Raw genomic sequence first — 22,973 nt, 5'->3', positions numbered from 1 at the left:
ACATTGACTACTGTACTCTCAAAATCTGTCCTTGAAATGGCACAGTCATTGAAACAGTCTATAAACTATACATATCCATGCAACTGGATGGATAATAAATTCACCTTTAAACCACATATAGATGCAATAAGATTAAGAATAAGACTTCTCGCAGAAACATGCCTTGTTTTTTCAATAAGGCTTCCGGTGAAGAGATTGTGGAAGCCATATTTCTCTCAGTACTGGATTATGGCGACGTGATTTAGAGACATGCGTCAACCTCAACTCTTACAATGCTGAATTCTCAACATGTCAGCCCTTTGATTTATAAATGCAGCATCTATGACACCCCTCACTGGATTTTATTTGATCAAAAAGTGGGTTGGCCTTCTCTTTCCATTAGAACAAACTAGCATTTATTTGTATTTATTCATAAAGGGCTTCTTCCCAAATTGCACCCTTTTTTGACATCACTTATGTTCCCGGAGAGTTGAAATACATAACATCCGCTCGCAGGACGAGCTAGTCTCAGGGAAATTCTATTGTGAGAGTAAAACACTAAAAAACATCTTGTTATAGCGATGTATTGTTGTTGATTTAATTAAGCTGAATAACAGAGCGCATAACACAGCCATCAGTAGCTTGCCTGAGCACTCTGAGGCTATGCTTCAGAGAGGTCTTTCAAACATCCCTTGTTGTCAGTGTGCAAACACGGGCTATGCATTCAAAATATTCAAACTCAAAACCTTTGGATTCATGCTGTCCAAGATAACACAGGGACCTAACTTACAATTGATGAAGCTTATATCATGAAAGATCATTTCTAAATCAAGACAGCCCAGCCCCAAAGTAAAAGATTTGTCTTCCCTTTTGATTAAATTTAGGAATCAATCCAATCAATCCAATAAGGTTCTCCACAAAGTCTTAAACTCAATATAAAAGGATGGCATATCCAGGCAATGTCTTCCAGTGGATCACAACAGGGAAGCTAGGCGGCGAGGGTTGGTAAATGACTGAGTAGATCATGCCCTGCCTTCACCTTCATACAGGACTTCCTGTTAACGCTACCCTGGCAGGTAAAGTACAAGAGTTTGAAACTTTGGTTGCATGAAGTGGTTTTTCTGAAGTGAATTAATACAAATATTAAATTCCATTGTAGTAAATCAATGTGTAATTGGAGTAGATCAACATGCAATTGATATCTTTTGTCTTCTGAATTCCGTAAGCATTTATATTCATCAGGCGACTGATCAAGGCGGGGATTTCAGAGGGAGATTACGAATAGACACAAGAATAAGCGGAATGAGAGATATTTTTCATTTGGGGAAGGTGAAAGGGGAAGGGGTTCTTTGAATGTTTATTTCTGTCAAACCCGTCCTGCCAGTTCATCAGTTTTCTTTTTCTTTTTTTTTTTTGATCCCTGCAGGATTTCCATTAGCAGTGCTTTAGGGTGTATCATCTGTATGTGTATATGGGGACACTTCAGGTCATTTAGAAACTAAAGTAAATGACCAATCATTACAAAGATGACATGAGTTGACTGTGTGATAGCTCTACATATGCTCTGTGTGGCACAAATCCAACCATTTTTACAATCATTGCTGCATGCGTATTATGTTTGCATAAGGGATCATAAAATGTAATTATTCAGCAGAATGAGAAAATAATCCCAATATATATTTAAATAATCTAGAATTCTCTACCATCCCCCCTTTCGACACAAGGGATACCATGTGACGATTGTGCCATAAAAGCAAAATGGTAAACAATTTCTGAGAGGGACAAACAAGTCCTGTTCATTAGAATACAGCAGGGCAGTATTGTCCACAACTCCAAACACATCTTCAATCAGTGCACATAAGGGCAAACCATCCAATTCAAATTGTTGTTATGACACAGTGTCCATTATAAATAAAATTGTTATTTGTAAGCACAGTAACATGCTCCTTCCCCAGTGAAACCTTTTAGCTTAGCAAAAGCACACATAGCACACCGTTAATAACCTGTCAACCTTTCTATTGCTGTGCTGTGAGACACAGACCAGACACAATATTTGCAAGAGCTGAACATTCCTATGCATTTAGAACATTGGTCTACCTTCATTAAACTACTTCAAACTTTCCCCTTGGACATTCTTCTGAATACAATCCTGTGTGGTGAATTTCTGTGAGAGCGTCAGAGCTACTATTAAAATGATCAATACAGATTTTCAAACTCGCATCCCATTCCCACAAGGCATAAAGCCACTCACTCCCACCATCATCTGTCTTTTGTTTTTGGTAGGAAAGGTTACAATCGGCATCATTCCTGTGACTGTTGACTCCTGCAGTAGTCACGGCAGTAATGGAACCATGACACCCAATTGGATACACACATTTTCTCCCCATTTTCCACAGTGGTTCTATGATGCGTGTCATGGTTCTAGACGTTGTTGCGTAAATAGCCAGGAAGAACATGCAACAGGGATTTTGTTGTTCGGACCGAATCTGGCCGAGAGACTGAATAAATTGCATACATGAAAAATAAGTAAGCACAGTAACATTTTCAATGGCCACCACCTTCTACTGTTTACTTATCCTGTTTTCAGGCGGGTTGTTGACTTTGCCTTTGACACATCATTGTCTACAGGCAATGGAAATTGAGTCAATTGCCTGTTCATAAAGGGATTTTTTCCATATTTAAAGAAACATGTATACAAGCGCTAATTTCAGTGGGAAAAAATACTTTTCGGTTCCTTAAAATTGCTTCCCTTCTCAATTTCTTTGCCTGTTCTACTTTGCTTATATTCTTGCCCACATCCTCTTTCTGGAGAACCCAGTTCTTTCCAGTTGTGCATATGTTGTATTGTGGTCTGGCAATGCTTTCTACTCTGATTTCCCTCCTGGGCACAAATATTACAATATTCAACATTACTCACACGTATTGGTAATTTGTTCACTGACTGTTCCCTCACGTACAATGGATTTATACATAAAATGTTTTACATTTAGTCATTATAGAATTTAGTCATTCATTATGAATGTCACCAGCTAAATTTAATTACTTTGCATTCTTAATTTATCCTGTTTAGGTATATATTTATTTATCCACACACTTCCAAAATTCATTTAGGCATTCATATATCGGCCTATTATCTATCTATTCATTAATCTAACCATCTACTTCTGTATATATTTTTTAATATATGTATATATGCAGGGCCCGGAACGCTTCACATGATTTAACTCCCAGATTATGTGATTGTGCCGTTAAGGTTAAAAGCCTATTCCTACCTAGTCCCAGACGTAGAACAAGGCTATTTTACTTTGCCATACACAAGAGTTTTTCCTCACTCATTTTTAATACAGGGGGTTTGGTGAAGGCAATTTCCCCCCAGATTTGAAACCACTTGACACGACTCTGAGAGGGGTATTTTAAAGACCGCATTTCGTGCAAACATGAGGTGTTGCATTGAACATGAAAGCCTATATATCTATATACTGTATTCCTGAAATAGCATATAATGTGACTTGGCCAATGGAAACACCTAACATTCTGACCAAGATATCATATCAGTGAGTCATGAGCTTTATTGGCAAAGTGTGTTTACACACATACAAGGAATTTGATTACTTATTAAAAGTAATTAAGTATATAAAAACAAACAATGACGTTGGTGGCAGTGTTGCATAGTGCAAATATGCTGGAATAATATATAGTGATGATTAACGGATTACTTTACATAAATGAGGTAGTCGAACATAACAGCAGATGCATGCATAAAATATACAGTATATACAGTGTGCTTTGGTTTATATTCGACAATGATATGTTAAAAACTGGGTTTAAACTAATAATTATACAAAAAATAATGAATTTGTATGTAGTGGATGTTTAGTTTGAACGATTTATTGCACAGGAATTGTTCCTGACACAATAATTGATTGAAGTGTTCAGAGTGATAGCCAGCAGAATGAAATGGTTCATGTATCACAGTTCTCTATAGCGCCTACCAGAGGAGAGCGGTTGGCATTTACCTCATTTACCTTCTACAAAGTTTGCTAATGAGGAAAGTAATTTACAAGTAACGACATGGACAGTTTAAAAAAACTACATTTTCCATCACAATACTGCAGGTTCATAGAACTAACACTGACTTTAGGCCATCTCAGAAATATAGTAAAAATCCTGATTGATTGACAATTCTTTAATTGATACACTACACTCAGGTCTCTCTTGAAAACTAATGGACGACAGCCCGTCCCACTTAAACACACCACACATTAGACATGAGCTGGTGGGGAGCCAAACACGCACTCTTAACAACCTCATCATCGTCCTGCTACAATAGCACAAACGCTCCTAGAGCGGCTGCCGAGAATACAAGCCATGTGTTGGTTTCGGTGCCGATATACACATAGTAATGCAAATGTTTACATTGGCCCCCATGCCAGTGGACCCCCTGACCCCTTGGCCTTTCACACAGAAAACCATGTGAAATGGCTGTGCGCGCTTCAACCCGCAATACACCACTACAAAAAAAACTAACGCAGAAGAATGCCAGCGGCATCAATTATGAATGCATCTACATTTTCACGTTAGACGCACAGAAGATAGCCCAACGCAGATATCAATGGTCTTGCTTTGGAAAATACTCGAGAAACGGGGTCAATAATGGATGAACTGAACCTCTCCACAAACACATTTGCAAAGCAACATTTTTTTTTTGCTATAGTGTAAGTGTATAACTAATGTCTGTATGTGTTCTTAAGGTCCACAGCCACATTAATATACTGCCTACTCACACATGTGAATCGAGTGTGTGTTAATCAAGGGTGTGTATTAATCAAGAGCGTGTTTGTGAATCGTGTGGGTGAATCGCGTGCGTGCGTGTGAATCGTGTGCTTGAATCGTGTGGGTCTGCATCGTGTGTGTGCGTGTGCATGTGTGTGTGTGTGCGTGCGTGATCAATAACTGTTTCGTTGCAGGACACCTCTCACCAGGTTGGAGACAACAAGACACAAATAACCTGATGGGGCTCAATGTGACAGTTCGGACAAGCCAATCGAACACACACACTCCACATTTGCAGTTAAAAGACCTAAACAGCGCCACATCAAAGCAGCCAACAGTAATGAGTTATTGACCGTTGGACACTAAGACTGTGGTATTTCCACAACACACACACATTAGGTTCTCCTTGTCCAACAGATCACTGTGCGTGTGTGTCTATTGCTGGACTGTTTGTGCATGCACTATGCAAAAGTGTTCGTGTTTCCTCTGTGAGTAGTGTGTGTGAGTAGTGTGTGTGAGTGTGAGTGTGAGTGTGAGTGTGAGTGTGTACAGGAGTCATTATGAGAGGTTTAGTGTGCGCTCACTAGTCAGTCAGGCTCCAGTCAGAGGAGTCAGCTTAAGGGCTCACGGCGGCTCCCTGAAGAGACACTAAACACCATCAGTCGTTTAAATTCACCCATGACCACTTTAAATATGCAGCGCACACTTCCTCCATTTTTAATAAGGGCTCCAAGCCGGGGGGACACAGAACGGCAGAGAGACCCAGACAGACAGGGAGACAGAGAAAAAAGGGAGGGATAGAGTCCCAGAGAGAAAGACCGAGACAGAGAGAGAGAGACTGAAAGATTGAGAGCGCGAGAGACTGAAAGATTGAGAGAGCGAGAGACAGAGGTTGAAAGTAATGGAGAACGAGATAAAGGTTAGGAAGAAAAGGTTAATCAAGAAAATGGCCACATAGGGACGGCAGGGAAAGAGAGGAGGAATAGAAAGAAGAGGAGAAGGGAGGGGATGGGGCAGAGAAAAAAAAAAGAAAATCAACAAGAACAAGGACCAGAGTCTGATGGCATTGATTTCTCAGCAGTCTGGACCCAGCCTGAAATCTCCTGGAAAAGCCACATATGTCAAAGCCAGTTAACCACAGTGGGACACACACACACACACACACACGGAGCCGGACGGTATGGGGGTTGAAGGGGTTGGTGGGACTTGCAGCTTCTCTGAGGGAAGCCGAGGCAAATCTCTCTGAAGGCAGATTCAAAAATAGCTACCATTACACACACCTAGATGGGCAATAAAGTTCTCCATAATCCCCTGTCTGCTCCGCTCAGCTCTCTCGGAGCCCACCTGCCTGTGTGGGAACACGTGCGAGGTGCGCCCGGTGGAACAGCAGGGATGAGGTGGAGCGGGCGGCTGCTGATCCGGGGAGGACTCTCCATCCTGAGCCGTCGGGGTGAAAGGAGGGGAGCGGGCACAAATCGGATGATCTTTGATCTGGATACACTGGCTGCGTGCCGCCGAGACTTCACACCTTCACAAGGAGATGCTGAATTATGCCTTCAGTGCCTTTATTATCAGAGCGATTCCACGGGAGCCAGACGGCTATGCGGACGGGGAACATATACAGGAAGGCATGGAACCCGATTCCATCGGGATGGGCTACGGCCTGATGTTACGGCAAAACACTTTATCAAACAGGCCGACCAAACAAACACGAGGACGAGATTACGGCGGGTATACTATTGCTAATGTTATATTGCCCGCTGTAAACTACTCTTGGTGTGCACTAAAGTGAAGTGACTTGGCCGAAGAGGAAACGTTTGCTTTGTGGGCTATATTTGCTTATGAGAGAAATGTCTCGCCTGTAGACACAATGCGGTTTCATTGTTTCACAAAACTCCCTGTATGGCTATGGCCTCCCCTGACACAAAGTGAAGCGGCATGCATAATGCATCGAGACTAACCTTTCCACCACTTCCTCATACTACCCAAGAAGGAATGTCAACAGACCGACCCGTGTACATACGTTGGCACACACACACACACACACACACACACACACACACACACACACACACACACACACACACACACACACACACACACACACACACACACACACACACACACACACACACTTTACCCTCAACAATCAAGTTTCATATACCACACAAACACACACATACATACACCTGTGCAGTTATGCCTTGTTCCCACTTCGGGTGACAGATGTCATGGTCCCCTAACAGGAATGTGGGGTCTTCCGGGCGGACAGGTGTGTGACCAGGTGGGGCAGTGTGACTGGTTGGTCAGCTAGCCCACTGACTCACTGACCGGAGGCCTGTAAGAGCTTCCTGTATGCCTCACTAGCTGAGCTGTATCAACAACACACAGACACAGTCACAATACGGGCCAGGCTGATGTTGAGGTGTCACACATTCCGGGCAGAGGGGGAGAACAACCATAAAAACGATGTACCGGCATGGAAATCATGCATGTGAGTTTCGCTGACACACTCCGAGAGAGGGAGAGAGAGCAAACAAGTTGCAGATCTGACAGGTGAGACCGGTTTATCACCCCAGGGGAGGCCGCTCCAAAGGTCCTAAACCGGTCCCCGCGTTAGAACTACCCAAACACACCTTCAGCGTAGCACCCAAAGCCAATACACACACACACACACACACACACACACACACACACACACACACACACACACACACACACACACACACACACACACACACACACACACACACACACACACACACACACACACACACACTCCTTTCAATGGCTGACAATAAACTGGTGGCTCTTTACTAGGAAGTACCATTGTTTCACGGAGAGTGAACATGAAAAGGAAGACAGAGACACGAGGCAGAGCAGATAAGGGAGGAAGGGGGGAGGGAGTGGAGGTGGGGGGGGGGGGCTGTCTGAGCACTGTCTGACATAAATTGGAGATCATAAAATGTTCTGGCCCCGAAAATGAATCTGCAAAAAATATAATGAATAAAGTGAAGCACTGCAGGAGGGGGGGGGGGGGGGGGGTGTGGGGGGGAAGAGGTTGTGGGGGGAGGGAGGAGGGTGTGGGGGAGGGAGGGGCGGAGGGAGGGAGGGAGGAGTGGGGAGAGAGGGAGGCAGGAGGGAGGGAGCAAGGAAGGCAGGAGGGAGGGAGGAGTGAGGGGGACAGGGAGGGAGTGAGGGAGTGAGGGAGTGAGGGAGGCAAGAGGGCGGGAGGGAGGGAGGGCGGGAGGGAGGGAGGGAGGGAGGGAGGGTGAACATCCTGAATTCCTAATGATAAGGAAAAAAATGCAAGTGAACAAGTGTAGCGTGTAAAAGTGAAGTTCAGTGGCGGAGGCTGCCGATCTGTGGATGACACAGTGCTGTGTCGGGAGCAATGTGAGTGAGTGAGCGGGCGAGCCAGTGAGTGAGTGAGCGTGTGTGTGTGGGTTGTAAATGCGATGCCCAAAAATGTCCCCCCCTACCTAAAAGATAGCATACAGTGTGGGGGCGTCCTTGCATACTTCCTATTGTTCTGGTTTTGGGTTTGAAGTTGCATGTGTGTGTCTTGGGAGTGTGTGTGTGTATGTTTGTGCATAACTCCTTGCCTCAGCTGTGACATACTTCTTGCCTCTGCGCAGCGCCTACAGCGGTGCTTGGGTGCATCATGAATATTATGCATAGCACTGAATGTCAACATTGATGAATAATATTTTTTTTTCTCCTGCCAAAGAGCTAAATGTCACCCCACCCCGGTATGACGCCCCGAGGACAAGATGGCAGCCAGCGGACGCCAGCCATACCATCACCACACTGAAGGAGGTTACTGTACACCATATTGTAACGAGGGGTGGGGGGGGGAGACAATGGTAGACACTGAGGATAATGGAGGCAGATTGTACCGAGGAGATTGGACCCGTCAACTCAAATGAACCTTAGCATAAAGGCTGTGTGGTGGGCGAGTCCCGCAGAGAGCCGCCATCTGGGCTCCCAGACAGCAGCGGCAGCACAGCTAACCTTCATGGTTTCACAATACAGTCAAGGAAATGTCTTCATAACATTGCAAGTTATTCCTGCTTATAAATGAGTCTTCTGGAGGAGAAAAAGAAAAAAAACTGACAAAAACACCAGAAATAAAGTAAAGTAAATACTAAAAGAAAAAAGAAAAAAAAAGTGTCTGGACTATTTGTTCTCGTTAAATTCCGTGGCTACAGATGACCGCCTCGCTGGACATTGGGGAGTAGGAACAACAAAACCAAACTGGACACACAAAAAGCAACCCGGCGCATAAACAAGCACATCCTGACCCAACACACACAGCCGTGGGCCGTTTATAGGCGCAGCCATGTTTAAATAAACAAGTGGGCTATTCGTGCACGTGGAAGACGCAGGGTGTGTTCTGGTGACCTTTAAGGTTGAAAGGGTGAGTAATGAGGAGCGGGCCTGCAGAGCCTCAGCCTGCCTGGAGAGACCCAACCCCGAGAGGGGAAATGAAGGACAAGGAGAGAGAGAGGGAGGGGGAGAAAAAAATTAGGAGAGCAACAGGAGGGAGGGAGGAAAAAAGAAAGAGCTAGTCAATCTCTCCTCTACTCCCGCTAGCTCTCCTAGCTGTTGTTCTCTGGCTCCTCCTTTCCCTCCCTCAGTCACTTTTCATCCCCACTTTCTTCCCCCCCCCCCCCCCCCCGATCAACCCTAACCACTTGTGCGCGGTCCTCTCCCAAGCTCCCCTCCCTCTCCTTCTCCTTCTCCCCGTTTCTCGGCTGCTTCTCGCTCTCCGCCCTCTCCAGCCACACAAATGACTCAGAGAAACAGGTCAAGTGACGCAGAATTCTCCCTGCAGCTCAACCTGCCTAATACGAGGCCTGGCTCATTGCACCAAGACAAGTAATACGCTGCCTACTCGCAGGGAAGGAAGACACTTAAACACACACACACACACACACACACACTGCATCCTACACACAGTGGTGAAATCGAAGCAGCATATGGATTCTTATCCCAACAGAGGAGTAACTATAAATGCCGACGCCTACACAAAACAGCAGAGCCAAAGACGAGTGAAAAATAATCCCACAACGTGAAATACCAAACCTACGATATAAACGTACGATATGTGCGTTCATAGGCAAACATTTTTTTCCTTATGTTACAATAATAGCATTAACAATATAATAACTGTATCGCCGCGGGAAAGAGTTATTTTAATCGCGTTACGGCAGTGGGTGATAGCAAGAATAAGACGCATAGTGTATATATTAAACAAAAAGCCACACTCTCCTTCTCCCACTCCGGTGAATAGCAATTGAGCTCCAGCTTCTCAGAGCGACAAGTGAAGATCACAAAAATAAAAATAAAATCCCCAGAATTCCAATTCGTACGCTCTCAGCCAAACGCCTTCCACACCCTCAGACATCCCGCCCCCACCCAGCCTCAACAACTCTCAAGAGAAACAACACCTTACAAACTCCCCAACCCCGCACACCCACCATGACAAACTAACAGGCCAACACCTCTGTCCCCGCGGCATGTCCTACGCCGCCCAGCAGACGGCCGTCCACACGTCGCCGCAGGGCCGTACGCGCGTACTATACGGGGTGACGGCGAGCAGCAGCCACACAGGCCCGGTGTTATATGCAGATCGATAACAACAGGGCCCCCACACCGACGGGCTCCATGATGCCGTGCCACGGGGATGCTGGGATACGGATACCTGATGGCTGCGCTGCACTCTGAGACAGCCCAGGGCAAAGCGGCCAGGGCAGCAGCACACAACAGGCTTGGGCACAGGGGAGGATAACCTTGGGTTTGGTCTCTGCCTGAAACCTGCAGGATGGATGAGTGTTTGCAGGTGATAAGGGGGGGGGACAGGGATAGGGGGGGGGGGGGGCTAATTGAGACTAGGGTTGTTAGGGTTAGCGAGCATGAATGGAGCCTTGTGATACTATTTGTGCAGAGAAAGGTATATTTTTGGAAAGTAAATAAAAATGAAAGCCCTATGCCAGGCACCGCTGGGTTACCTGGCTTTGATGTCGGGATAGAGGGGATATGAGTTCTAACGGGCAGAACGGCACCGGCTTATAAAACCTGCCGGGCTTATTTAGACTTGGCAGCGCTTCACATCCGGGCATTACGTCAAACTTCCAAATTCCTTCCGATGGCGAAAAGCACACAAATGTCCATCTCTGTGATAAGCTCCTTTTAAGCCCAGGCAAGACCATTGTATTGTTTTACAGAGCAAGTGTTTAAGCTGACAGAGGGACGGGGAAAAGCCTTGCATGTCATTGTCACGCTACTTTCCAACTCCAGTCCCCCTACCTCCGTTTCACTCCACACTCACATACACAACTCACTGAACCCTACCACACTCCCGTCATTCCCATGTTTACCAGCAGAGTGTACGTGAACCGTATGTGACCGTGAAGTTACCCATGATAATTCAGCAGGGGGGTGGGGGGGGGGGCTTAGCATCACTGCTGCTGAGGGCGGTGGTGTGAGGGGCAGCGGGTAAAGACAGATGGAAGACACCCACCAGGTGCCACCCAAAGGTCACCCACTGTAACAGTTACTCTACCTTCTGATGAAATTACCCGAGGGAGGCCGAGAGAGAGCCAGAGTGAGCGAGCGAGCGAGCGAGAGGGAGCGAGAGGATATGTAGAAATAGAGTGGCATGTAGAAAAATAATAATATAGAGAAGAACAGGATGAGAAGGAGAAATGCGAAGGAAAAATAATAAAGCAAGAAGAAGGGGTGTGCTGAGAACGGCATAACAGGACAGCGCTCGGAGCGAGGACGAGAGAGAGAGCGAGGGAGAGAACAAGAGCGAGTATGAGCGAGAGCGAGAGGAAAACAAACCGAAAATGCATAAAGGAAAGCGTGCGCTGGCCATCATTGTCAATCAACGCTGCACCTCAGTGTAATTTCCCCAGTGTTAACCTGATGCACATTAATGAGCTGATAATGGTCTGTGATCAATAATGCATTTCCTATCTGCAACGGTTCACCAGTCTGCAGCACACTGGGCCCCGAGACGTTTTGCATCAGAAGGGAACTCTGTGATGAGGAAATCTCCCGGCATTCACTAAGCTACACAAAGTGTGTATTTAAAACCCTCTGACACACTCGTCTGAAGGTGTCCATATTTAAGCACATTAGGGACTCAGGATGTGCACACTGCAGTGGGCCCGAGGACGGAGGCTGCAGGGGAGGATAAGGAAATAAGGCGAGGCAGGCGAGGAAACCTGACAGGAGAAGTGATTACAGGAAGGTAGACCTTGTGATAAGATGACAGACAGATGAATAGGGGAGACACCCTAAATAGCAGAGTGGGAAAAATGACCTGCGCACGCACATGCAAAAACACACACACACACTTGAGAGTTTTAGATTTCGCAGTAGTAGCAAACATACAAGAGGTTAAAACGACAAAATGCCATCTTGACAGAATAATGGACCGCAAACACAAGCAGCCAAACACACATCACTGGGGCTTTATATTTCCATTTTGTCAACACACAAATGAACCTATGATTTTATAACGCCACTGTGGGACACCAAGCCCCCCGCAGAACAACAACAGAGCCAAGCAGATCAAATCTTTACAGAGTTTCTGTCTTATCTCTGTACGCGTCTCTGCTTATGTAGGTTTATTTGTGTGCGCACGTCTGTGTGTGTGTGTGTGTGTATGTGTGTGTGTACACTTCATAAGAGTTGCTTGCTTGTTGAGACGGTGAATTAAACAGCAAGTGCATCTGATGTGCTCCAGGCTAGAAGCACACAGAACCGCTCGCACAAACACAGTACTCATGCTCACGCACATACACAAGAATAATACACGCAAAGGCACCGCATCAAAATCACTTCCGTCACAGCATCTATTCTTAGGAGACCTCACAAACCACTCTTGTGCTGATATAAATCTCTTTCACACACACACACACACACACACACACACACACTAAGAAAACCTGATAAATCACACATCCATGATAACACAACACCAGACAAACACTGAGCCCAAGCCCCCGTCTTCCATCAGGCCCGGACCCTTGAACACATCGGCCCATCCCCGCTCCTTATTGTCTCAAGGAGCAGATTGGTTCCAGGTAACGCGCTCCATGACGGCTCCTCTGTGCTTGTGTAGCAACAACACACACACACACGCACACGCTGTGTCTTTCATCTAGTTTGCATGTTTTTGCAGGTGTGTTTGTGGTCAGCAGCGCTCCAGGGGGTGACAAAATCTTCTCTCACACACACACACACACACTTCTGTTAGGAGGCTAAAATCAACACAGCTGCAACGCCTCACCCCTCTCTCCTTTCAGACGTCTATTTATCTCCTCTTTAATCAGCCTATCCTTCCCCTCCCCGGCGCAGCATTGCGTTTAGCTTTTATTCCCCCCCCCCCCCCTCGATCAGCCTAACCAATCATCTCCTCTCCCCTTCATCTCCACACCGACACATCCTCTCCAGATCACCTCTCCATTACTCACGGCTCCGCCTCCAGGGGCCCCGCTCCACACCCTCCTCCCCTGCCAAGATGGCGACGCTCCGTCCTCACATCTCAAATCAAACAACCAGGCTAGCCGTCGCCTCCCGCCCTCCTCCGTCCACATCATGTTTTCTAGCCCCCCTGCAATCTTTTTGGCCACTCTCCATGGCTCACGGCACCGACTTGACAGACCACCCGCCGCCGCCGCCGCCCCCCCCCCTCTCCCTTTCACTCCCCCCCTTCCTTACCGCCAGGCATCACTTTCTCCCCTTCCATCCATCCATCTACTTAACGGTCTAAAAAACCTTGCGGACACCCTGGCCCTGATAAAGTTGCGCTGGTGTGTGTCGCTGTTGCAATATCCTTGCTTTCCTTTTAAACTAAACTCCTAATGGTTTCCAGCTGCCCGGCTGTGTACTGTATAAACATACATATACTGTACACATTTCATTCAGCTTATCTCTGACCCCCTATCCCGGCGCCCCCCTGCCCCCCACTCTTATGGCTGCGGGCCAACCATGTGCTACCCCAGGGAGTCCCTGACTCATTTTTACCCAGAATGCACCGCGGTACACCAGTTAGGGTCGGCATTGTCAGCACAGGAAGAGTAGACGCCCTGTAGTCACCAGGGTATACAGGAGCACACAGTACGTGCACTGCGTGCGTGTGTGTGTTTTCACAACCTCTTGTGGTCATTCTGCTGGGTTTACTTAGGTGTGAAAAGCACTATCGCTGGCCTGTGCTTTCAGGAACACTGTTCTCCACGGTCCACTCTTACCTCATTTGACACAGACGAGCCGAGATAAAGAAGATATTAAATCAGAGCGAATAACATCCCAGGACTTTATCTGATCGAACACGGAATGATTATCGTTGGAGCCTTGTAAGAAAAACAAGCTTCATTATTTCTGACGGGGTGAGGACAGTGTTCGGCGAGGAACACAATTTGTTTACGCTGACACAGTCCACCCTTCCACTCAAGCTGCCTTTGACTTTACCCGTCATTTAACATCAAACAGACGCTGCTGTGCCCACCGCGGACAAACCGGCCCCCCTTGGCCGGTGTGTCCTCCAAGGGGGGCCAAAACAGATATTCATTTTTTTTTCTCATGGGATATGTACCCATAAAACATTTTTTTGAAACTACATGGAAAGACATGGAAGACAGACAGGGAAGACAGACAGGTAAACGGGTTAAGAGAGAGAGAGAGAGAGATTGAATGAAATGCCGCATAGCACCACAGGTTGATATCGAACCTGGGCACTGGCAGATTGAGCTGCTACACAACCAAAGATGTATTTAAGTTACAAAATGGATCAGATATAAATCCTATATACAGCTGTACCAGTCAAAACCCCAAGTAATGACATCTTTTTTTTCTTTTGATAAAAATCGGTGACACCTAATTAGCCAAGCAGATGAGTCTTATCCCGGCAGGACAAAGTGAGCCCAGTGACTCCGTACCCAATAGGAATATGCAGAACACTGGCGTCATAATTGGAGTCAGAGAGCGACGGTGGCTTTAATCCCTCCAGAGCCTACTGCCATCACTCAGCCATCCATGCAGCAGGCCTGGCCATCTATCACTCACTCTGCAATCTATTAGTTCGGTCTGCGGCCAGAGGCTAAGAGGCTAAATTGGGAGCACAGCATTAGTATCTATCAGAGCCCGAAGTGCTGATCCACCTGCATGCTGGATGGCAGCGCTCAACTAACGCCTTGAGAAACCTTTCATGGCACTGTGGCAGTCAGCGCAAGGGGTTACACCGTCAACCCCACGCACAAGCACGTGTGGAAGAGAGCATCCATGTGCTCGCACCGACACACTAGCGCAGACACTTACTAGCACAGACACAAATGCACATTATGCAGGGAATTGCAATACCGTTTTCAAATTGCGTGTTTGTAAATCTGCAATTCAAATGTATTCTTACCCGTGCCTCATCCTCCTCTTCTTACCAAGACACACACACACACACACACACACACACACACACACTCACACACCCACCCCCCCCCGGGCCAGGCATAATGACGAGGGGCTCCACCAGCCGACCAAGAGGCCCCAGGTCCCCCCAGCCCACCATGTCTGATCCGAGCAGACCCCCTGGACCGAGCGGCTGTCAGACTGGCTGAGCATTCAGGTGGTGTTGTTCTGAGCTCTGCTAAGCCAGGTTCTAAGGCAGGGGGCGGGCAGTGATTAATGCAAACAAATATTCTCCTGTCGCATGCGCTTTTACTTTAAGTGGCCCATTACATTTCTTCCTTTTTGCCTGAGAGGGGTTTGCATTGAGCCAAGAGTCAAATCGCCGTTCTGCCACTAATCCAATACAATTACACCAGCCAGATGGTGGGGAAGACTCACGGCTAATAGTTAGGCATGCAACACAAGAGAAGATGGTCACAGAAAAATGATCAGTGACAAGTGGCCAGCAGGACACGGATAGATCACTGGCACTAGCACCTGGCAGCCAGGGGGGTGTTCACAGAGCCCCAACTTCCAGCAGCCATTTGCCATCACCATGGGTATGTTAACTGCAACCATTCATCTCAGGAACAGCGGGGAGGGGGGGGGGGTGCATCTCTTTTTTATCTCTTGTTTTCTGTGGGAATGACATGGTAAAGGTGCATGTGACCACACATGCCTGACCACTCGGTCACTCTCTCTCTCCCTCCCTCTCAGCCTCGCTCCCAGCTCAAACCAAACTGGTTTGGTCCATTTTTAACGTGGCTGTAGACAATGCTTCCATTGAGAGGCGCGGCATTCACTGAGTTTCAGCTTGCACTGCACATTCCCCAACTGCCCGCCTCTAAAAACAAGATGAAAAAACCGACAACAAAAAAGAAACCACTGAAGCAACTGAACTACATTCCTACGTTATTATGCTGTTGGTATGTCTTGTTAAAAAGGTTGACTGATTGAATGTGTAGGCATGCATTTCTCAACCCCCCCCCCCCCCCCCATGTATTATTGTATCGATATAACCCACCAAGGGAGGTGGAACATAATCTTGAAGGTGTTAAAGAGCCCTTTCATATATATACCTGTTGCCAAGGCAGCAAGTATATCAGCCAGTCACAAAGCATACACATAAGGAGGGGGGAGAGTGAAGAGGACCACAGACCACAAAATGGCTTCCCGTCCTCAGAGTTTCGGTTGAGCTTCCCATAGAGCCGTTATCAGCCCCTTTGTTGACAGCAGCCACAGATTTATCAGCAGAGAAACAGGGCAAACACAGCGAACAGGAAATGAGAGAGAGGGGGATCGAAAGGTGAGGGACGAGCGGTGAGACACAGCTAACGCACCTCTTATCAATGAATCTATAAATCTAATCAGCAGGAATCAATAGCTGGCATGCCATTTAATCACAATTCTCTAATTTTCATGAGTGGCAAGCGACCACTACCAAATTCTTGGCAGGAGGAAAACCACAACACAACAATGCAACACACGGTGACACGGAAGATCAATTCAAAAAACAAATCTTTAATCGCCACCCAGTACGTGAAATTATATAGAAAGGGATAACAAATAATGACAACAATTATTACCAGTTTTTTCAAAGACTAAAATAAAAAAAAATCGGAACGTCATCACGTTTTACACAGAGCTGTGAGCAAAAGCACATTCCTGGAATAGGATTCATTTTCTCAAGTGTACACTTCATTTGTACACAAGTTAAGATTTGCTGGTTGTGGAAACAACACAGCCATCAAGAATAATAAAGCACTCGGAAAAACATAAATTATAAAGCACTGCAAAATAACAAAAACAAAAAAAATTAACAGTGAGAGGATATCTTTCATGCTTGTTGTCACGGAAAAATACACAAACGTGACGCCATAAATTAGTAATTGTATTTTTTTTACTCCGCTACATATTTATATATTTATACTATGTACACGGGAAGTGATGAATGTGTTTCTTTTGTTTGGCAGAGCGAGAGGAGCATGTTAAGGCTTTGATGAGGGGTGAGCAGTGAGGAGTATGAAGGGAAGGCGGAGGAGTGGAAGAGTACCCCCCCCCCCCCCTACCCCCCGACACAAAGCAAAAGCCGTCACACCTTGTGCTAGATCTAGGCCAGAGAAGCGGGAGGTCGCTGCTGGGCTGGGCGACGGAGGAAACAAAAACGTTTTGTCTGACAACTTGTACTTGGTTGTTGGGGGGGGGTTTTGGGGGGGGGGGGGGGTCGGGGAGGGGCTGAGTGGAAGTGGAGAACAATGCTTAGGAGTAGGAGCCGGGAGCGTCTGCGAGCTCTTGAGGACCGCGGAAGGGGAAGGTGAACCCTTGGTGACGCGTGATGAAAGCTATGCACGGCGAGCGAGCGTCTTTACTCAGACGACGAGCGACAACCGCCTCCTCCTCACTGTGGGTGAGGGGCATGTGTGTAGCCGTGTGTACACTAGTGCGTAAATAAGCGCCCTCGCCTTCCCTCGAAAGATGTAGACAATTCCGTGGGCGTAGACTCATCGTTAGTTTGGACCACTGTCGGACAGAAGGCAGTGAAGCGAGGTGGATGGTGGTGGTGGTGGTGATGGTGGTGGTGGTGGGGGCGTACTGGCTGTCCGAAGGGCTCTTTGGGCAGTACCAGGAGAAGGCACAGCTCCTGATAGAGCCACTGGGCATGGAGGAGCAGCAGGAGGAGGAGGAGGAAAAGGAGCAGGGAAGTGAGTGTGTGCTCACTCCGTGTGGGTGTTTGTCAGGAGAAGCGCTGAGCTGTCAGCGCAGGAAGAGGAGGTGTCCGTCTTGTGGTGTGGCTGTGAGAGTGAACATAATGAGGGTGACTGAGTGTATGTGTATGTGTATGGACCCTGTATGTGTGTGTGTGTGGGGGGAAAAAAGTTCCCCAGCCTTATGTGTTCATGCATGTGTCAATGTCCTGTCTTTTGTGTTGCGAGTTGTGGTGCAGACATTTCTCCACAGTGACCAAAGGAAGCAGATGTGGATCGCCCCTCTCACACCACCACTCCCTCCCTCCCTCCCTCCTTCATACCCTTCCTCTTCCTCCACCACTGCAGCGGTGTTGAGATGTCCCAGAGCTTGAAAGCATTTTAGTCTCCCCACACACACACACACACACACACACAGAGAGAGCACAAATTACAGACTCTGCATTTCACAGTCTATCCAATGTTGGGATTAGAAAGTTGTTGTATGTTTGTCAGATCTTAAGAGCCACACAATTGCGAGGAGGTAGGGATAGTGGGAGGTTGGTACGGGGGGGTCTATAAAGGGCTGAGGATATGAAGGGGGGGGTGATTTGCAGGCACACCTAGTCCATGGCATGGGAGTCGGGGGATTTGAACCAACTTAAAATGTATTTAACAACATATTGAGTGGTAGGCGACAAGTCTGCAAAACAGATTTAGTTCTGTATCGAGCAAGGCTTTCAGCACTCCCCAGGTGTTGGACTTGATTATAAATTACATTCCGAGTCCCCTCCCTCTCCCTCCCTCCCTCCCTCTCCCAGACCTGGGACTCAGGCCAGGCAACGCGCTGGTTCCACAACACTGACTCAATTGATCTGGTATTTACCTCTTGATAAATATACACATTTTCACAAGAAAAATAAAGATGCTCACATATAGAGTATACAGATACCTCACACACCACAATGTACATACAAAATGTCTCTTGTACTGTATGCATCCTCCACAACACATACCAAACCCCTTCCCTTTTCTTCCCACCACGCTCCTTGTTTCATCTTATTTTGTCTTTTTTTTTTAAGGGCACGTGGGTTTGATACACAAGTGCAAAAATAAGCAGTATATTTAACAGTGGTTGTGGGAGCCATTCGTGTTCAAAGAATGGATCCATGGTTGTTTTGAAGGCTCAGGCCATTACACTATAAATCAATCAGGCTCACAGGTGTGTGGTGTGGGATGGTTATAGGTTGTGTAATGTCCTCTAAAACTCTATTTTTCTCCCTTTTTCACGAGTTAACCGTCACTGAAATGAGAATAACAGCACAGGTCATGATTCTGTTGTGCATTTGCGTCTATCATAACATCCTCTTGGGCGGAAGATCAGAACGGGCCCTTACAAATTGTAACGAACCAAACGTGCTTTGGATATCATTGATAATCGTATCGCCGCACACACCAGGTAACCAGTCCGTGAACACTCGTCATGGGTGCTGTCAGACGCCAATGGCCCCCCGGTGGCTCGTTAGCAGCTAATGCACAGTTAGGAGACCATCAGCCGAGCGGCTCCGTCATAAAAGGCCGTTCCAGCACTCGCAGCCGCCAGCTAAACGACTCCCCGGGCCGCGCTGTGGACGCAACCTTTGACATCCACCGATCAATTCGCTATGTTAAAAACCATCCACTAATGGACGGGAATATGACATTATCTGATTTGAGGTCTATTCAACCCAACACAAGCGCTCCGCCAAGAAGGGGGCGCGTGCACGGGGGGGGGGGGGGGGCTCATTTACTAAAGTACAGAGAGAGGCTGCGGCAATTGAGTGCGGACAAAAACACAGACGGTTATCTGCAATGGCACGCGGATTGCAAGACTGGGTGGATTAGTCAGGCCTGGCTTGATGGGGAAGGCTGGGGCTGAGTGGCGTAAGCGGCGCTTTTGACACATTGGGAGCAGTGAAATACACTTCCTCTGCCCTCCGTGGCCCTGACCTCTTCACTACCCGGGATAAATCACCACATCCCCCATAAACAGTAGGAGAGGGGGATGAAGAGAGAGAGGAGAGAGAAAAAGTGGGGGGGGGAGGAAGTGAGTGGGAGGGGGCGGTGGAATCGCAGCGTCATAAACGATAAGCGGTGGCAATCTGTTGGTCCCCGTCTAAGCGGGCCACGTCATGGCTCATTAACAACCCGGCCCCCCCCTGTCAGGAGAGGGGACGAGGAGGACAGCAGGAAAGGAGGAGCGTTCCCTTTCTCCTTCTCCTCTCCGTCCAACCGTCACCCACTAGCGTCGGTCCTGCTAAGCGATTGTTTCCCTCCCCCCACCCACGGTAGCACCACCTGCCCCTTCAGCCACTGTTTAGTTAGCATGCGTGCCAAACATGTTGTTGACAACCTAATTTAAACTCCAAACTCGCCCAACCTGCCGTTCTTAGGGCCGCTGTGGGTCCGGGCTGCCAGCAGCATGCATGTATGTATTCAGCAGCAGTAGCCTACTGGAGACACACTCTACATTGAAGCGAGGGAGACCTTTGCTAAAGAGAGTAAAAGTGAATGAATTAAACAGAGAGCTAGCATAATTTCACCTCCCTAAACCACAAGATGTGTTCTATTGTTTGAAGTGTACACAATGTATTCCCCCCCCCCCCCCCCCCCCCCCGCACCCCCACACACACACACACACACAGGATAACCACTAGTTGTAACAGCACAACATATAACCCAAGGAAACAAAGAAGGTAAACTTGGAATTGCAGGTAAAGGAAAAACAACAAACGATTGGGCAGTTTGACTTTTCCTTGATTACACTATTCTTAAGTCGGGCCGAAAACAGGATTGAACTCGGAGAGACATGTCTGCCCAGGGTTGGATAAGGAGGCATTTATCCTTTCACCCACACAGACAGGTTCCTCTGTGTTGCTTTATTCAGAGTCCTTGTCAAGGTCCGAGTCCTAATGGTAGATGAGCAGAGGCCTCGGGGCCCAGGGTGCTAGAAATATTTGTTTTAGTGTTTTTTTATTATCCTTTTTTTCTTTTACTATTTGGAATGTGCTCCCAACTCCATTTGCTGTACTGAGGCGGTGTCGTCAAAGCTTTCCAGACTCCCCTTTAAGAAATAATCGACTGCTCTGACGCTGGCTCACTCAGTCCATTCTGGGGCTGCGCTTTGATAAACTATTTTTCAAAAATAAAAGTGGTTTTCTTTGCTTCTTCGTCAAACATGTTTAAGACTCGAAAATCCCCAGGGAGGATCCTCCATCCTTTCCCTCACTCCATCCCTCCCTCCCTCCCTCCATCTCTTCCCTGGCCCGCGTCCTCCGCTAGACGTAAACTGCAGTCCGGGAGATCACCGAGCCGTCCCGCTGGGACTCCATGTCGTCGTCCAGGTAACCGCCAATCATGTCCTCTGGCTCCTGCGGTGGGCGGAGCTGCAGGATGGGGGCCCCGCCCGCAAAGTGGTCGTACCTCTCGTCCTCCTCTTCCAACTCGTCAAACTTCATCCTCTCTGCCTCGTCCAGCTCGTTGCTCAGCAGGATGTCCTGGGCGCTGGGCGTGGTGGCTGCCCCCCCCACGTTGAGGGGCTGGTGGTGGTTGTTCTTCTCGCCCTGGTGGGCGGCGCTCTCGTTGTACACGTAGACGGGCCCGTTGTTGTTGCCCCCGCCGCCCCCGACGCCGCCGCTCACCACCCCGCCGCCCCCCGTGCCGTTCTTGCTGGCCTTCTTGCCGCCGAAGATGCGCGACTTGATGTCGCTGGCGCCGTTGCCGCGGTAACCCTGCTGCTGTTTACGGCTGCGTGTGACGAGGACGGCGATGAGAGCCGCCACAAGGAGAAGGACCAGGAGGGAGCCAATCACCACGCCCGCTACCACGCCGGCATTGGACGGGTTGGTTGGGGGTTCTGTGAGGAGGGGTGAGAGATGGGGGGCAGAGGGGGTGGGGGGGGGGGGGGGGAGGGCAAGTGGAGAGGAAGAGTGGATACGTTGGTTGAAAAAGAAAAAAGGACCAGTGACATAGAGATACATGTACACACAAACAGAAAAAGACACCCGAGTGAAAGAAACAACCAGATGAAATCAAAGCGTGATACCAAGAGAGAGGAGAGAGAGAGAGAGAACAAGAGAGTGAGAGAGAAATAGAGAGAGAGAGGTTGGGTGGGTGATGTCAGTGGTGCGGCTCTGATCTGCATTCAGCCATGGGTGTAAGCGCACTGGAGGTGAAATTACACTCAAGTATAGCATTGGTGCGTGCACGTATGGGTTCATGTGTCAAATTATATCTGATGTGGGTGTGTTTCTGCGCGTGTGTGTGTGTCTCCGTGTGCACTGAGCTGACATTTCCTTCCCTCTCCCTCAGAGCTGCTCTTGTCCCTGTTCCCCACAGGCCGGTCATTACTGCCTCCCAGGTCACACTTCCCCCTGTAGCTCGCTTCAAAGGCCAGGGTCCGTCCAAGGCTCCCACTCAGACACACACATGACACGGCATCACAGGGGAGAGCGAGACAGACGGACACGCGTCCGGACGGACGGAGCCGATGGACAGTTGTGCACACTCCTGTGGTTGTGCATGTGAAGGCGTCCGCGGGGCTGAGCAGGTGGAGGCCATGCGCGGAAAGGTGGTTGATGGATGGAGAGAGACGAAGAGGGTGGAGGGAGGGAGGGAAGAGGGTGGAGCAGGGCGGCGGGAGGTGTGAGTGACAGAGCAAGGCAGCAGAATGACAACTCGCCCTGGAAGCCATTAATGTAGAGCGGGGGACAGATTGGCACCCCCCACTCCGAGTCCCCTCGGTGCTGCAGCCTCATTTGTGTCGCACAATCGCTCGCTCGCTTGTTTGTGAGTGTGTTTGTGAGTGTGTTTGTGTTTGTGTGTGGGCAGAACACCAAAAGGATGAGATGTTTGTCATACTACACACATACACGCATGGCACAGGAACCATTTTAAGTCGATTTGGTTTTACCCAAAGGGCCTCTGCTGCAAGACGCTCCTCTCGGCTGTTTCACTATAAGCAGGAACAACTTAAACTAGGGCTCCGCATCCAATGCAACATGTTTTTGAGAGCTGTGTGCGAGTGTGAGTGTGTGTGAGTTT

The 22,973-nt window shown here is 48.1% G+C and overlaps 1 protein-coding gene across 2 annotated transcripts in view; it reads right to left on the bottom strand.

Annotated features, from left to right (window-relative positions):
• LOC130391273 (nectin-2-like) overlaps window positions 1–22,973 on the bottom strand; it is a 77,972-nt gene that overhangs the window by 13,982 nt on the left and 41,017 nt on the right. Inside the window, exon 7 of one of the 2 annotated variants that reach the window (XM_056601320.1) lies at window positions 20,555–21,786. The exons of the other annotated variant lie outside the window; for it this stretch is intronic. Within the exon in view, the coding sequence (XP_056457295.1) occupies window positions 21,209–21,786 (578 nt within the window). The 3' untranslated portion in view covers window positions 20,555–21,208. Of the gene's footprint in view, window positions 1–20,554; window positions 21,787–22,973 lie in introns of those variants that run through there. 2 annotated transcript variants of the gene reach the window in all.

The sequence above is a fragment of the Gadus chalcogrammus genome, chromosome 11, assembly GCF_026213295.1.
Source record: "Gadus chalcogrammus isolate NIFS_2021 chromosome 11, NIFS_Gcha_1.0, whole genome shotgun sequence".
Classification (NCBI taxonomy): domain Eukaryota; kingdom Metazoa; phylum Chordata; class Actinopteri; order Gadiformes; family Gadidae; genus Gadus; species Gadus chalcogrammus.
Note: the sequence above shows the minus strand (reverse complement) of the source record. Positions and strands in the feature narration are given on the sequence as shown.